Genomic DNA, 17765 nt, shown 5'->3' on the forward strand with positions numbered 1-17765 from the left:
CTGCCCCTCTCTTTCCCAGTCTGAGTGCTGCTGTTCATGAAATTGCAAGAGGCCAATACCAAGTGAAATTTAGGTATTTACACTAGTTGCATTCAATAAATACATTTTATGATGTATCAATTCATGAATAGATACAGTGCATCCAGAAAATATTCACAGCGCTTCACTTTTTCCACATTTTGTTATGTTACAGCCCTATTCCAAAATGGATTAAATTTATTATTTTCCTCAAAATTCTACAAACAATACCCCATAATGACAACGTGAAAGATGTTTGTTTAAAATCTTTGCAAATTTATATATAAAAAAAAAAAAATATATATATATATATATATATATATATATATGGCTTTTTTTCTCAGAAAATAGGTGCAGGAACTCAACCACGACCCTGTTCAGATTTCACAAACAGTAGAAGGGTCTTAAAGGGGCATTAAATACCAGGATTGCATTCCATACAGTGTGCAGAGTTCAGGGGGGTTACACACAGAGTGCAGAGCTGTCACGTGTAAACACAGAAACCAGACTTCTGTGTTTACAAGTAATTGTGGTGAGCGGGCACCAAAGGGTCTGAGCCAAAGGTGGTGGAACGGAGTTCCCCCAAGTTCCCCCTGAAAAAAAGCCCTGTGTATATATATATATATATATATCTCACACGTGTACAGAAGTCCCATTACCAGGACGTTAAAACATTTAGCTCAGGTGCATCCCCTTTCAACTGATCATCCTTGAGATGTTTCTACAGCTTGACTAGAGTCCACCTGTGGTATGTTCAGTTTATTGGACATTATTTGGAAAGGCACACACCTGTCTATATAAAGGTCACACAGTTAATAGTACATGTCAGAGCTCAAACCAGGCCATGAAGTCCAAGGAATTGTCTGTAGACCTCCGAGACAGGATTGTATGGAGGCACAGATCTGGGGAAGGGTACAGAAACCTTTCTGAAGCATTGAAGATCCCAACGAGCATAGTGGCCTCTATCTTCCGTAAATGGAAGAAGTTTGGAACTACCAGGACTGTTCCTAGAGTGGGCTGCTCGGCCAAACTGAGAGAACGGGGGATAAGAGCCTTAGACAGGACCAAAAACCTGATGGTCACTCTGACAGAGCTCCAGCATTTTTCTGAGAGAGGAGAACCTTCCAGAAGAACAACCATCTCTGGTGCACTCCACCAATCAGGCCTGTAGAGTGGCCAGACGGAGGCCACTCCTCAGTAAAAAAGGCACATGACAGCCAACCAGGAGTTTGCCAAAAGCCACCTGAAGCACTCTCAGAAACAAAATTCTCTGGTCTGATGAAACAAAGTTTGAACTCTTTGGCCTGAATGTCTGGAGCAGTGGTCTCCAAACTATGGCCCGGATGCGGACCTCTGCTTTCTTTTATCTGGCCCTTGGGGCACTAGGCCTCCAACTGATACAGCATACTATTTTCCCACTGACAATGATGGGGCATTGTGGGGGGTTCTCCAACTATGGTTGTTTGTTGTTTTTTTTTTCTAAGAACACAGTATTTTGTCCATTTCTACCTCATATGGTTCTGCTGTGAGGGAGGTCTTTTGGGATATTCCTATTGTTTGTTTGCAATTCAAATTGAACCTTGTGTTCTTGGATTCCTCATGCTGTGTAAGGACTAGTGGACCCGGGCGAAGGTTTCAGATGAAGGGGCTGGTTTACATCTAAGCAAATGCATGTACATAGATGCGGTTATTCCCGAAGAAGATATTAGAATTCATATATTGGAAACGCGTTGGATTCAGCAGCTCGGTATCTCCAGGAACCTTCAACCTTGTCCTTGGGGTTCTTATGCAGATCATTTCATCATAATTCATATATGTTCATGAATTTCTATGTACAGTACAATTGTTTTTAATTGATTACCGCCTATACTGTGTTTTTGTGTATTTTTTCTATTTTTTGTTTTTATTTTTAATAAATTTGCAAAGAAGATTTCAAACAAACTTCTTTCATGTTGCCATTATGGGGTATTGTTTGTTGAATTTTGAGGAAAATAATTAATTAAATGCATTTTGGAATACGCTGCAACATAACAAAATGTGGAAAAAGTGAAGTGCTTTCCGGATGCACTGTAGCTGTATTAATTTCTGGCTATTACATCTGCCTGGATATAAGATTTGAAGTGAAAATATAGCCATCTAGAAAATACCAGCAGCACACATTGGTCATAGGATATCCAATTGCTACCCTGCATAGGCTGTCAATATGGGGGGAAAAAAAGGATATGATTTAAAGTATATTGTGTCAGAATTTATCAGTAGTAAAAACATTTTACAACATTATTGGGCATCAGAAATGTCAGGATAGGTGGTTACAGATCCCCTTTAACCACGAAAGGCCCGTGCTATAGTCAAACGACGGCTACAGCGCGGGCATGAAAATCCAGGACGACGTCAATAGACGTCCTCCCCTTCGCACGTACCTTGCGCACGCTGTGATCACCGAGACTCAGTGGATCACAGATCCATGTAAGGGGTCAGTCCTAATGACAGCTGATCTCATGATGTAAACAAAAGGATCGATAATTGTTTTTTTTTCTCCTCACGCTCACAGCGTGAGAGAAAAAAGCCAATCACCGGCTTGTTTACAAGGGACATCAGTCCCGAAGTGGAAGGAGGCACATCTGCTTCCTCTGTGCCCAAAAATATCACCTGCCAGTGCCCCCTATCAATGCCCACAAGTGCCACCTAGTAATGCTGCCTATCAGTGCCCATTATTGCCACTCATCAGTGCCCATCACTGCCAGCTATCAGTGCCACTTATCAATGCCCACCAGTGCAGCCCATTGGTGCCCACCAGTGCAGCCTCATCAGCGTACATCAATGAAGGACAAAAATTACCCGTTTGCAACATTTTATAACAAAATATAAATTTTGTTTAAAAAAAAAAAAATAATAATCTGTCTTTTTTTTTTTAACAAAAAAGAAAAACCGCAGAGGTGATCAAATACCACCAAAATAAATCTCTATTTGTGGGAAAAAATGTTTACATGCAACATGGCCACATTTCTCAACCCTACCCACTAACCTGCATTGCAAGGTGCCTCTTATCACGGCATCTTGTGGATATTTGAATTCAGCACAATTGTGCGTATTGCAATCCACATGGCCACATCACCCATTCACAGGGACCTGCGAATGGAAAGACTACAAGTCCCATCTTTCACTGTGGCAGCGGGACTCAGATCGTGCGGGTCACGAGTGTGGTGATGTCACCTCATCTGCAATTGGTTTACTTCCTCCAGTCCAATAACTGAAGGTCTGCACCTTTATACGGATCTAGGGCAGGGATGTAAATAACGCAAGAGCCTGCACACTGCATCCACAATGCACTGATCCTGGTTGAAATATCTCTGCAGGATTCTATTAAGATATTATTTTATTAAAGTGGGTGAGGCACTATTACTACTACTCTTTCAGAATGTTAAAGCAGATAGATGGATAAGTTACCCGTGTCAACGTCAACTGTGGCTCATTGTAGAAAGCTTTCCCAAAGACAGGCTTCCTATAGGTCTCATCTACATCGACCATGGCCTGAAAAAGAAACAATAAATTAAATTGGTGTATCCAAAATAACTTCAAAACCATTACGTTTTTAAAATAGGTGTCGGGGGCATGGCTTGGATGAACTGAGCTAAGGCAGCTATCTGCTAGCCACGCAGGCTGGACTATCTCTCCGACAGCATGCTTTGGGTTTAGATGAACCTTCCCCCCAGGCCGCACCCTCACTAGTCAGCAGCACCCAACTTATCAGACCTGGTTTGCCTGAGCAATGGCCACCAAGCATTTACCATGGGTCAGAGGCGTTTTTAATTTTTACACCTTCACTGAAAATATTTTCACAGAAAGGCCGACTTACATTTTATTACACCTAGCTTAACTACTTGCGGGCCCATACAGGCATAGTGACATAATTGTACGTTGTTCCTGTCTCAAGATTTAGGGTGCACGTGCTTTAATTGTACACAGCCAGAGTTTGTCAGCAGGTCCCAGCCAATGATTCATGGCCAGGACCTACTGATCGGCTGTGTCCATTTACAGCCCAGAGCCTGGTGTTGACAATTAACACAGTGCTCTGTACAGACAGAACGGTCTCTGTTTCTTATCCCTGCAAAGCAGGGATAATAAACAAAAGTGATTATTAGTAAAAAGCAGCACATATTAGACATATTAACACTTGTTAGGCACACAGTTAACCCTTTGATTGCCTGAGATGTTAACCCCTACCCAGCCAGTGTCATTAGTACAGTAAAAGTGTATATCACTAATAAGTGTATTATCACTGATCACTGTATTACTGTCACTGGTGATGTCAGCGGCAGTTAGTCAGTAACCCCCCAGTGTTAGATTGCCCCCTGCACTATCACAATCCCACTAGAAGTCCAAAATGAAAAAATTCCTATAATATATATATATATATATATATATATATATATATATATATATATATATATATATATATATATATTAGGGCTGTGCAAATTAACTTTTAATTAATCGATTAATCTTTAATTTTTTTGATCGATTAAAATTCTTTTGATTGGTACTCACCTCTCCGCCGGCTTCTGGGGCTCCAGGGAGTTCCGTCGGAGATCCAGTAAGGTCACGGACACCGGCGGGGCTTGTCGTGTCCATCTGAAGGGCTCCTTTGCTGTGCCTTCATATCTGCATGCCGGCGGGACCTTACTATCTGCCACACGCAAGGGCTGTTACACTTCCCTCTATCACTTCCCTCTATCTGCCTGGAATTCTACAGCCATCCACTGGGAGTTGTGATAGTTCCCTTCATGGGACATCTACATGCAGACGGACTGATGTTAACCTCTCCTCATCTAGATTCAGCAGTGGTATCGTTGTACACATTTTTATACCAGTATCATACTTAGCTACATGTTTTTATGACTGCTTTTGGTACCGTTGGTATTACTCACACCATTTTTACAGTTTATGTAGCTACATCGATTTTATCTCCAGTGCAATATTTATTTGGTTACCTACTTGAAGACTATAAAAGTTTTAATGCTATTCCTATCGAGCGCTGCCTTTGTGTGTTTTTTGTATCCTGCTATCCATTTTTCCAGTGGTTGGTAGCTGCACTGGGAATCAGCCTGCAAGGAGATCAGCTAAAAGTAGTTGAATCTGTATGTGCGTTATAATTAATCGAAATTAGTCGATTAATCGATTAAAAAAAAAAACGATTAATCGAACAGAAAAATTTTGATCAGTAACAGCCCTAATATATATATATATATATATATATATACATACACACACACAAACACACACACACCATAGTTTGTAGATGCTATAACTTTCGTGCAAATGCTATAACTTTCGTGCAAACCAATCAATGAGGCGAGAGATCGTGCGTTCCTACTAGCTAGGAACCATGATCTGTCATTTCCTCCAGTCACTCCCATCCCTCCGCAGTTAGAACACACACTAGGGAACACCGTTAACCCCTTGATCGCCTCCTAGTGTTAACCCCTTCCCTGCCAGTGACATTTACACAGTTATCAGTGCATTTTTTTTTTTTTATAGCCAATGGTCCCAAAAATTAGAGGTCGACCGATATGGGTTTTTCTCTGGCAGATGCCGATATTTAGAAATCGCGGCGGCCGATAGCCGATTTATGATGCCGATTTTTTTGGGCCGATATGTTAAGCCGATTTTTCAGGCGCTTTTGGGCTAAACAGTAAAGTTAGCCCATATTTTTATTTTTTCGTCCAAAAGTTTTCATTACCTGTTTTTGTGTATTACATTTTTTATATATATATATATATATATATATATATATATATATATATATATATATATATATTTTACACAAAAACAGGTAATAAACTTTTGGATGAAAAAAAAAATATGGGCTAACTTTACTGTTTATTTTTTTTTGTTAAAGTATATTTTTTTTCCCAAAAAAATGTGTTTGAAAGACCGCTGAGCAAATACCGTGCAACATTAAATATTGCAGCAATCGCTATTTTATTTCCTAGGGTCTCTGCTAAAAAAAATATATATAATGTTTGGGGGTTCCAAGTAATTTTCTAGCAGAAAATACAGGATTTTTACTTGTAAGCATCAAGTGTCAAAAAAGATTTAGCCTTTAAATGGTTAAACTGAGAATTCTCCTACACAGTGTTCAGTTAATTGATAAGTAGCAACATTGTATATCTTTTCTAAAATTTGGCAGGCTGCCCAGGAGAGAGAGAAGGTCTTCTATGGGAAGCTTCAGGCAACTTGCATTGACTTCTATTACAGAAGCTTTTTGCAAGTCGCGGTGCTGAAGTTTAAATCGGCATTTTTAAAGCACAAATCGGCCGATGCCGATTAATTTAAAAACGCCAAATATCGGTCAACCTCTACCAAAAATGGGTCAAAAATGTCCGATCTGTCCACCATAATGTCGCAGTCCCGATTTATAAAAACAAAAAATATATAATCGCAGATCACTGCCATTACTAGTAAAAAAAATTAAAAAATGCCATAAATATATTCCCTTATTTTGTAGACGCTATGACTTTTGCACAAACTAATCAATATACACTTATTGAGATTTTTATAACCAAAAATATGTAAAAGAATACATATCAGCTTCAAAACTAAGGAAAGAATTTGCTTGTTTTAAAAAAAATTGGGGATATTATAGCAAAAGTACAAAATATTGCGGTTTTTTTTTCTTCAAAATTTGACCCTTTTTTTGTTTACAGCGCAAAAAATAAAAACCGCAGGAGGTGATCAAATACCACCAAAAGAAAGCTCTATTTGTGATAAAAAAAAAAAAGCACAACTGTCAGTTAAAGCGAAGCAGTGCCATATCGTAAAAAAACGGCCTGGTCATTGAGCAGCCAAATCTTCCAAGGCTGAAGTGTTTTTTTTTTTTAAAGACCAACTATTTTGAAGTTATCAATAAGAGGTTTTTCACATCAGTTATAATTTTAGGACTTTTGATTTTCAGACTTTTTTCTGTGTTTTGTTTCTTTTTTTGTCACTTTGTATCAATTGTTCATATACACATGGTACTTATTATATAAACCTATGAGCTTATGTACTTTATTTTGACAGCGCACTTCACATATTTTTTATAGTTATTTTTTGTTTGTTTTTGATAAAGTAAAAGGATTCAAATATCTGTCAAGTTTTTAGTGCGATCTGTGTAACCCTATGTGACCCAGCTCGGTGTACAATCCCGGGATCTGCAGGGAAAAAAAAAAAATGAACTCCTGTGTGCATGAAGAGGAGTTATGTCGGTCCGGCTAGGTCAGTCAAGATGGCAAAAGGCACCCAAGCCGGAAGGAGCCAAGGAGATGGCAAGGGAGCTTGCAGACATCACATCACTGCGCTCCTTGATGCGAAGGCCAGTGATAGGTGGGGACAGTGGCCATTTGTTTGTCACATCACTGGAGGGAAGGGGAGTAGAGTCCAAATGAAAGTCTTCATGGAGCAGCTGACCATTGAATGCCAAAAACCTGAAAACAAAGCCTTGTAGAGTAAATTATTGTAAAGGAGTACCATGTTCCAAAATTTGTCAAATGCAACAACGAATCCGGAGCACACGCCACGCAGTCCCTTAAAGGTACGGATGTGAACGTTGACCTTTAACCGTTCCTGCACACAGCGATACAGCATTCCCAGAGGACCGTATTCATGCACTGAAATACAAAAGTTACATCGGTATTATAAATGAGTCTGCATTGAGGTGTAGTAATTACAGGTAGGGGTGATGTCGGCACAAAAGGGTATTTATGTTATGGAGATAAAAGACTTGTACAGGCTGCCCTGTAGTCACTATGCATACATTTTCACATTATATTCTGCACACTTTATTTGCTCGGCATCACCAAAAAAACTAGAAACCTCAAAAAGGTCAACCTAGTTTCATGGAGGCGGATATACTACAGAAAAATATAAAAATGGGCCTCATGTGTGAGTAAACATGCACCATCCCCATGCAGGACCTTATATAGCTGATCATACACTGAAAATCAAAGCCCAACTCTTAGCGACAAAAATAATGATCCCTTGTAGCAGGGCTGAGCCTGCACTGCAAGGGTTACTTGCTTGCTTTGGTCTAGGGCAGTGGTCTCTGAACTGTGGCCCTGGGGCCAGATGTGGCCCTTTGCTTGCCTTTATCTGGCCCTTGAGGTATTATTCCTTCCACTGACACCAACAATGGGGCACTATTCCTTCCACTGACACCAACAATGGGGCATAATTCCTGCCACTGACACCAACAATGGGGCATAATTCCTGCCACTGACACCAACAATGGGGCACTATTCCTTCCACTGACACCAACAATGGGGCATAATTCCTGCCACTGACACCAACAATGGGGCACGATTCCTCCCACTGACACCAACAATGGGGCACTATTGATTCCACTGACAACGATGGGGCATAATTCCTGCCACTGACACCAACAATGGGGCACTATTCCTCTCACTGACACCAACTATTTCTCCCCTTACTACCAAAGATCAGGCATTGTTTACTCCCACTGGGCACAGTTCAGCCCCCCTAAAGTGTGAAGGACAGTAAGCTGGCCCTTTCTTTATAAAGTTTGGAGACCCCCTAGTCTAGGGCATGGGTCTCCAAACACAGGGCCAGTTTACTGACTATCAGACGTTTGGGGGGCTGGAGTGTGGCCAGTGGGGGTGGAAAATGTCCCAGGCTTGGCATCAGTGAGAGTAAAGAATTCCTCAGGTGTGGTGTTCAGTTTCATAGTGCCTGTGGGCAGTAGGAGGAGGAATGGTGCCCCGACGCTGGTGTCAGTGGGAGGAATGGTGCCCCAACGTTAGTGTCAGTGGGAGGAATGGTGCCCCAACGTTAGTGTCAGTGGGAGGAATGGTGCCCCAACGTTAGTGTCAGTGGGAGGAATGGTGCCCCAACGTTAGTGTCAGTGGGAGGAATGGTGCCCCAACGTTAGTGTCAGTGGGAGGAATGGTGCCCCAACGTTAGTGTCAGTGGGAGGAATGGTGCCCCAACGTTAGTGTCAGTGGGAGGAATGGTGCCCCAACGTTAGTGTCAGTGGGAGGAATGGTGCCCCAACGTTAGTGTCAGTGGGAGGAATGGTGCCCCAACGTTAGTGTCAGTGGGAGGAATGGTGCCCCAACGTTAGTGTCAGTGGGAGGAATGGTGCCCCAACGTTAGTGTCAGTGGGAGGAATGGTGCCCCAACGTTAGTGTCAGTGGGAGGAATGGTGCCCCAACGTTAGTGTCAGTGGGAGGAATGGTGCCCCAACGTTAGTGTCAGTGGGAGGAATGGTGCCCCAACGTTAGTGTCAGTGGGAGGAATGGTGCCCCAACGTTAGTGTCAGTGGGAGGAATGGTGCCCCAACGTTAGTGTCAGTGGGAGGAATGGTGCCCCAACGTTAGTGTCAGTGGGAGGAATGGTGCCCCAACGTTAGTGTCAGTGGGAGGAATGGTGCCCCAACGTTAGTGTCAGTGGGAGGAATGGTGCCCCAACGTTAGTGTCAGTGGGAGGAATGGTGCCCCAACGTTAGTGTCAGTGGGAGGAATGGTGCCCCAACGTTAGTGTCAGTGGGAGGAATGGTGCCCCAACGTTAGTGTCAGTGGGAGGAATGGTGCCCCAACGTTAGTGTCAGTGGGAGGAATGGTGCCCCAACGTTAGTGTCAGTGGGAGGAATGGTGCCCCAACGTTAGTGTCAGTGGGAGGAATGGTGCCCCAACGTTAGTGTCAGTGGGAGGAATGGTGCCCCAACGTTAGTGTCAGTGGGAGGAATGGTGCCCCAACGTTAGTGTCAGTGGGAGGAATGGTGCCCCAACGTTAGTGTCAGTGGGAGGAATGGTGCCCCAACGTTAGTGTCAGTGGGAGGAATGGTGCCCCAACGTTAGTGTCAGTGGGAGGAATGGTGCCCCAACGTTAGTGTCAGTGGGAGGAATGGTGCCCCAACGTTAGTGTCAGTGGGAGGAATGGTGCCCCAACGTTAGTGTCAGTGGGAGGAATGGTGCCCCAACGTTAGTGTCAGTGGGAGGAATGGTGCCCCAACGTTAGTGTCAGTGGGAGGAATGGTGCCCCAACGTTAGTGTCAGTGGGAGGAATGGTGCCCCAACGTTAGTGTCAGTGGGAGGAATGGTGCCCCAACGTTAGTGTCAGTGGGAGGAATGGTGCCCCAACGTTAGTGTCAGTGGGAGGAATGGTGCCCCAACGTTAGTGTCAGTGGGAGGAATGGTGCCCCAACGTTAGTGTCAGTGGGAGGAATGGTGCCCCAACGTTAGTGTCAGTGGGAGGAATGGTGCCCCAACGTTAGTGTCAGTGGGAGGAATGGTGCCCCAACGTTAGTGTCAGTGGGAGGAATGGTGCCCCAACGTTAGTGTCAGTGGGAGGAATGGTGCCCCAACGTTAGTGTCAGTGGGAGGAATGGTGCCCCAACGTTAGTGTCAGTGGGAGGAATGGTGCCCCAACGTTAGTGTCAGTGGGAGGAATGGTGCCCCAACGTTAGTGTCAGTGGGAGGAATGGTGCCCCAACGTTAGTGTCAGTGGGAGGAATGGTGCCCCAACGTTAGTGTCAGTGGGAGGAATGGTGCCCCAACGTTAGTGTCAGTGGGAGGAATGGTGCCCCAACGTTAGTGTCAGTGGGAGGAATGGTGCCCCAACGTTAGTGTCAGTGGGAGGAATGGTGCCCCAACGTTAGTGTCAGTGGGAGGAATGGTGCCCCAACGTTAGTGTCAGTGGGAGGAATGGTGCCCCAACGTTAGTGTCAGTGGGAGGAATGGTGCCCCAACGTTAGTGTCAGTGGGAGGAATGGTGCCCCAACGTTAGTGTCAGTGGGAGGAATGGTGCCCCAACGTTAGTGTCAGTGGGAGGAATGGTGCCCCAACGTTAGTGTCAGTGGGAGGAATGGTGCCCCAACGTTAGTGTCAGTGGGAGGAATGGTGCCCCAACGTTAGTGTCAGTGGGAGGAATGGTGCCCCAACGTTAGTGTCAGTGGGAGGAATGGTGCCCCAACGTTAGTGTCAGTGGGAGGAATGGTGCCCCAACGTTAGTGTCAGTGGGAGGAATGGTGCCCCAACGTTAGTGTCAGTGGGAGGAATGGTGCCCCAACGTTAGTGTCAGTGGGAGGAATGGTGCCCCAACGTTAGTGTCAGTGGGAGGAATGGTGCCCCAACGTTAGTGTCAGTGGGAGGAATGGTGCCCCAACGTTAGTGTCAGTGGGAGGAATGGTGCCCCAACGTTAGTGTCAGTGGGAGGAATGGTGCCCCAACGTTAGTGTCAGTGGGAGGAATGGTGCCCCAACGTTAGTGTCAGTGGGAGGAATGGTGCCCCAACGTTAGTGTCAGTGGGAGGAATGGTGCCCCAACGTTAGTGTCAGTGGGAGGAATGGTGCCCCAACGTTAGTGTCAGTGGGAGGAATGGTGCCCCAACGTTAGTGTCAGTGGGAGGAATGGTGCCCCAACGTTAGTGTCAGTGGGAGGAATGGTGCCCCAACGTTAGTGTCAGTGGGAGGAATGGTGCCCCAACGTTAGTGTCAGTGGGAGGAATGGTGCCCCAACGTTAGTGTCAGTGGGAGGAATGGTGCCCCAACGTTAGTGTCAGTGGGAGGAATGGTGCCCCAACGTTAGTGTCAGTGGGAGGAATGGTGCCCCAACGTTAGTGTCAGTGGGAGGAATGGTGCCCCAACGTTAGTGTCAGTGGGAGGAATGGTGCCCCAACGTTAGTGTCAGTGGGAGGAATGGTGCCCCAACGTTAGTGTCAGTGGGAGGAATGGTGCCCCAACGTTAGTGTCAGTGGGAGGAATGGTGCCCCAACGTTAGTGTCAGTGGGAGGAATGGTGCCCCAACGTTAGTGTCAGTGGGAGGAATGGTGCCCCAACGTTAGTGTCAGTGGGAGGAATGGTGCCCCAACGTTAGTGTCAGTGGGAGGAATGGTGCCCCAACGTTAGTGTCAGTGGGAGGAATGGTGCCCCAACGTTAGTGTCAGTGGGAGGAATGGTGCCCCAACGTTAGTGTCAGTGGGAGGAATGGTGCCCCAACGTTAGTGTCAGTGGGAGGAATGGTGCCCCAACGTTAGTGTCAGTGGGAGGAATGGTGCCCCAACGTTAGTGTCAGTGGGAGGAATGGTGCCCCAACGTTAGTGTCAGTGGGAGGAATGGTGCCCCAACGTTAGTGTCAGTGGGAGGAATGGTGCCCCAACGTTAGTGTCAGTGGGAGGAATGGTGCCCCAACGTTAGTGTCAGTGGGAGGAATGGTGCCCCAACGTTAGTGTCAGTGGGAGGAATGGTGCCCCAACGTTAGTGTCAGTGGGAGGAATGGTGCCCCAACGTTAGTGTCAGTGGGAGGAATGGTGCCCCAACGTTAGTGTCAGTGGGAGGAATGGTGCCCCAACGTTAGTGTCAGTGGGAGGAATGGTGCCCCAACGTTAGTGTCAGTGGGAGGAATGGTGCCCCAACGTTAGTGTCAGTGGGAGGAATGGTGCCCCAACGTTAGTGTCAGTGGGAGGAATGGTGCCCCAACGTTAGTGTCAGTGGGAGGAATGGTGCCCCAACGTTAGTGTCAGTGGGAGGAATGGTGCCCCAACGTTAGTGTCAGTGGGAGGAATGGTGCCCCAACGTTAGTGTCAGTGGGAGGAATGGTGCCCCAACGTTAGTGTCAGTGGGAGGAATGGTGCCCCAACGTTAGTGTCAGTGGGAGGAATGGTGCCCCAACGTTAGTGTCAGTGGGAGGAATGGTGCCCCAACGTTAGTGTCAGTGGGAGGAATGGTGCCCCAACGTTAGTGTCAGTGGGAGGAATGGTGCCCCAACGTTAGTGTCAGTGGGAGGAATGGTGCCCCAACGTTAGTGTCAGTGGGAGGAATGGTGCCCCAACGTTAGTGTCAGTGGGAGGAATGGTGCCCCAACGTTAGTGTCAGTGGGAGGAATGGTGCCCCAACGTTAGTGTCAGTGGGAGGAATGGTGCCCCAACGTTAGTGTCAGTGGGAGGAATGGTGCCCCAACGTTAGTGTCAGTGGGAGGAATGGTGCCCCAACGTTAGTGTCAGTGGGAGGAATGGTGCCCCAACGTTAGTGTCAGTGGGAGGAATGGTGCCCCAACGTTAGTGTCAGTGGGAGGAATGGTGCCCCAACGTTAGTGTCAGTGGGAGGAATGGTGCCCCAACGTTAGTGTCAGTGGGAGGAATGGTGCCCCAACGTTAGTGTCAGTGGGAGGAATGGTGCCCCAACGCTAGTGTCAGTGGGAGGAATGGTGCCCCAACGTTAGTGTCAGTGGGAGGAATGGTGCCCCAACGTTAGTGTCAGTGGGAGGAATGGTGCCCCAACGTTAGTGTCAGTGGGAGGAATGGTGCCCCAACGTTAGTGTCAGTGGGAGGAATGGTGCCCCAACGTTAGTGTCAGTGGGAGGAATGGTGCCCCAACGTTAGTGTCAGTGGGAGGAATGGTGCCCCAACGTTGGTGTCAGTGGGAGGAATGGTGCCCCAACGTTGGTGTCAGTGGGAGGAATGGTGCCCCAACGTTGGTGTCAGTGGGAGGAATGGTGCCCCAACGTTGGTGTCAGTGGGAGGAATGGTGCCCCAACGTTGGTGTCAGTGGGAGGAATGGTGCCCCAACGTTGGTGTCAGTGGGAGGAATGGTGCCCCAACGTTGGTGTCAGTGGGAGGAATGGTGCCCCAACGTTGGTGTCAGTGGGAGGAATGGTGCCCCAACGTTGGTGTCAGAGGGAGGAATGGTGCCCCAACGTTGGTGTCAGTGGGAGGAATGGTGCCCCAACGTTGGTGTCAGTGGGAGGAATGGTGCCCCAACGTTGGTGTCAGTGGGAGGAATGGTGCCCCAACGTTGGTGTCAGTGGGAGGAATGGTGCCCCAACGTTGGTGTCAGTGGGAGGAATGGTGCCCCAACGCTGGTGTCAGTGGGAGGAATGGTGCCCCAACGCTGGTGTCAGTGGGAGGAATGGTGCCCCAACGCTGGTGTCAGTGGGAGGAATGGTGCCCCAACGCTGGTGTCAGTGGGAGGAATGGTGCCCCAACGCTAGTGTCAGTGGGAGGAATGGTGCCCCAACGCTAGTGTCAGTGGGAGGAATGGTGCCCCAACGCTAGTGTCAGTGGGAGGAATGGTGCCCCAACGCTAGTGTCAGTGGGAGGGATGGTGCCCCAACGCTAGTGTCAGTGGGAGGAATGGTGCCCCAACGCTAGTGTCAGTGGGAGGAATGGTGCCCCAACGCTAGTGTCAGTGGGAGGAATGGTGCCCCAACGCTAGTGTCAGTGGGAGGAATGGTGCCCCAACGCTAGTGTCAGTGGGAGGAATGGTGCCCCAACGCTAGTGTCAGTGGGAGGAATGGTGCCCCAACGCTAGTGTCAGTGGGAGGAATGGTGCCCCAACGCTAGTGTCAGTGGGAGGAATGGTGCCCCAACGCTAGTGTCAGTGGGAGGAATGGTGCCCCAACGCTAGTGTCAGTGGGAGGAATGGTGCCCCAACGCTAGTGTCAGTGGGAGGAATGGTGCCCCAACGCTAGTGTCAGTGGGAGGAATGGTGCCCCAACGCTAGTGTCAGTGGGAGGAATGGTGCCCCAACGCTAGTGTCAGTGGGAGGAATGGTGCCCCAACGCTAGTGTCAGTGGGAGGAATGGTGCCCCAACGCTAGTGTCAGTGGGAGGAATGGTGCCCCAACGCTAGTGTCAGTGGGAGGAATGGTGCCCCAACGCTAGTGTCAGTGGGAGGAATGGTGCCCCAACGCTAGTGTCAGTGGGAGGAATGGTGCCCCAACGCTAGTGTCAGTGGGAGGAATGGTGCCCCAACGCTAGTGTCAGTGGGAGGAATGGTGCCCCAACGCTAGTGTCAGTGGGAGGAATGGTGCCCCAACGCTAGTGTCAGTGGGAGGAATGGTGCCCCAACGCTAGTGTCAGTGGGAGGAATGGTGCCCCAACGCTAGTGTCAGTGGGAGGAATGGTGCCCCAACGCTAGTGTCAGTGGGAGGAATGGTGCCCCAACGCTAGTGTCAGTGGGAGGAATGGTGCCCCAACGCTAGTGTCAGTGGGAGGAATGGTGCCCCAACGCTAGTGTCAGTGGGAGGAATGGTGCCCCAACGCTAGTGTCAGTGGGAGGAATGGTGCCCCAACGCTAGTGTCAGTGGGAGGAATGGTGCCCCAACGCTAGTGTCAGTGGGAGGAATGGTGCCCCAACGCTAGTGTCAGTGGGAGGAATGGTGCCCCAACGCTAGTGTCAGTGGGAGGAATGGTGCCCCAACGCTAGTGTCAGTGGGAGGAATGGTGCCCCAACGCTAGTGTCAGTGGGAGGAATGGTGCCCCAACGCTAGTGTCAGTGGGAGGAATGGTGCCCCAACGCTAGTGTCAGTGGGAGGAATGGTGCCCCAACGCTAGTGTCAGTGGGAGGAATGGTGCCCCAACGCTAGTGTCAGTGGGAGGAATGGTGCCCCAACGCTAGTGTCAGTGGGAGGAATGGTGCCCCAACGCTAGTGTCAGTGGGAGGAATGGTGCCCCAACGCTAGTGTCAGTGGGAGGAATGGTGCCCCAACGCTAGTGTCAGTGGGAGGAATGGTGCCCCAACGCTAGTGTCAGTGGGAGGAATGGTGCCCCAACGCTAGTGTCAGTGGGAGGAATGGTGCCCCAACGCTAGTGTCAGTGGGAGGAATGGTGCCCCAACGCTAGTGTCAGTGGGAGGAATGGTGCCCCAACGCTAGTGTCAGTGGGAGGAATGGTGCCCCAACGCTAGTGTCAGTGGGAGGAATGGTGCCCCAACGCTAGTGTCAGTGGGAGGAATGGTGCCCCAACGTTAGTGTCAGTGGGAGGAATGGTGCCCCAACGTTAGTGTCAGTGGGAGGAATGGTGCCCCAACGTTAGGGTCAGTGGGAGGAATAATGCCTCAGTGCAGCAGGAGGTATAGTGCCACAAGGGCTAGCAAAGGGCACATCCGGCCTCCAGCCAGTAGTTTGGAGATCACTGGTATAGAGGAACAAAAAAAAAAAACATTTACTTACCAGACCTTATCCCCCCTTCCTGCAGCTAGACTGGTCCGCACAGCTTCCACTCCTTCATGCTCCAGCAGCCTAGTGTCCCGACATCATCAAGGCCCGAAGAACCCAAGCAGCACCCATAGCCTAGCAATAGAAATGATGAGGCCAAGGAACAGTTCACCACTGAAGCATGGGTGAGGGCCTTCTGCTGGTGGAAATGTAAATTCATACCAGACCCTTATCCAAACCCTTGTTAAAGGGGGCTTCCAGAGTCCGATAAGCCCCCTGCCTGCAGACCCCCACAACCACAGCCCAGAATTGTGGAACCTGCTGACAGTCGATGAGCCATCCGTTGTTAAGGACGCAGCGGCCAGCTTCCCGAAACGCTCGTTTAGCAACCAGCTATTTTGGGGGGATACCACGCTGTTTTTTTTTTTTTTTTTTTTTATTGACAGCAAGGTTATTTTTTTTTTTCATTCAGCTGACAGCGGGAAGCCCACTGACAGCCGATGACTCATCGGTTGTTAAGGGTGCCGCAGCCAGCTTTTTCAGCCCGCTCCCTAAAGAGGAGTTCAGCCACCAAAAAATTTAAAGTCAGCAGCTACAAATACTGTAGCTGCTGACTTTTAATACTAGGACACTTACCGATCCGTCGATCCCGCGGTGTCAGCACCCCAGACAATTTTCCAGAAACTGCCAGCGAAGCCTTTCGGCTTCATAGGCGGTTGCCTACTGCGCATGCGCGCTGCACTTTCTGACTGGCCCGGCGGCGGAGGAATGAGGGGGGGCCCCAGAGGTCGCGGCAGCACAGTTTCTCGGAAGTGGGCGACGGGTACCTGTCAAAAAGAGGTACCCGCTCCCCCCTGAAACGTGCCAATTGTGGAGGGGGTGAGGAGGCCGTTTACTGAGGGCTTAGAATGCACTGTGCTGTATGCCAGGGCCAGGCAAATTTGGGTGTTCCCCAAATGGGTGAACAGGAGATGATTGGACAGAACTTTTGCTCAGCCCAAACCGTTTGCCTAACTCTATTGGCCATGAGAGTTCTTGTATCCCTGTGCTGACAGACAGGTGTAAGCCATGTTGTGATGTATGTTGTGTCCCTCCACCTACACAGGGGGCGCTGCTGAGACTTGTAGTCCCCCCACATGGCTGCACTCACGTGGCATGCGGGTCAGCACGTTTTTGGGGGGCTTCCTTCTCCTTCTAGGGGGTCTGTCCTCCTCCTCCGGCTTGATCACCATCAGCTTCTTCAGCCTCTCCACCCTGTCGGGGTCCGGCGCCGGTTTCCTCCCCTTTTTGCCCGTTTTCTTCGTCCCCGCCGCCCGTGCCCGTCCCCGTCCCCGGCCGCCCCCTTGCAGGAAGCTCTCATACTCGGCCAGGTTGTTGAAGCATCGGACTTCGGGGAAAGGGAGCGGGGTGCGGGAGGAGTACAGGGCCAGCAGGGGGTCAAAGGAATTGGAGCTGACATCCAGACAGCTGTCCGGTACATCGTCTTCATCCCCGGACACCGGATCACCAGAGACCCCGGCCTGGGCCTGACCCGCCGGAGCTTCCCGCTCCATGTGTGCAGTACCGAAAAGCGGACACTAGATGGCAGCATCACACCGCACAGCCGTCACTGCCTCTGCTGGCCTTTAAAGAACTTTTCTGATAGATACATAGAGGGCGCTAGTGCTCACTACCCAAGTTTAACCACTTCCATACTGGGCCTATTCTGGCACTCCTCTCCTACATGCAAAAATCATATTTTTTTTGCTTGAAAATTACTCAGACCCCCCAAACACTATATATGTTTTTTTAGCAGACACCCTAGGAAATAAAATTTCGG

At 48.7% G+C, this 17765-nt stretch overlaps 1 protein-coding gene across 2 annotated transcripts in view; it reads right to left on the reverse strand.

Annotated features, from left to right (window-relative positions):
- LSM11 (LSM11, U7 small nuclear RNA associated) overlaps positions 1–17556 on the reverse strand; it is a 21672-nt gene extending 4116 nt beyond the window's left edge. Inside the window, exons 1-3 of one of the 2 annotated variants that reach the window (XM_040345074.1) lie at positions 17097–17555; positions 7528–7667; positions 3466–3549 (exon numbers count right to left, since the gene is read on the reverse strand). In XM_040345074.1, the coding sequence (XP_040201008.1) occupies positions 3466–3549; positions 7528–7667; positions 17097–17499 (627 nt within the window). In that variant the 5' untranslated portion in view covers positions 17500–17555. Of the gene's footprint in view, positions 1–3465; positions 3550–7527; positions 7668–17096 lie in introns of both variants that reach the window. The other variant, XM_040345075.1, reaches the window with a different exon arrangement.
- Between the last annotated feature and the right edge of the window lie 209 nt (positions 17557–17765).

The sequence above is a fragment of the Rana temporaria genome, chromosome 3 (genome assembly GCF_905171775.1).
Source record: "Rana temporaria chromosome 3, aRanTem1.1, whole genome shotgun sequence".
NCBI lineage: Eukaryota > Metazoa > Chordata > Amphibia > Anura > Ranidae > Rana > Rana temporaria.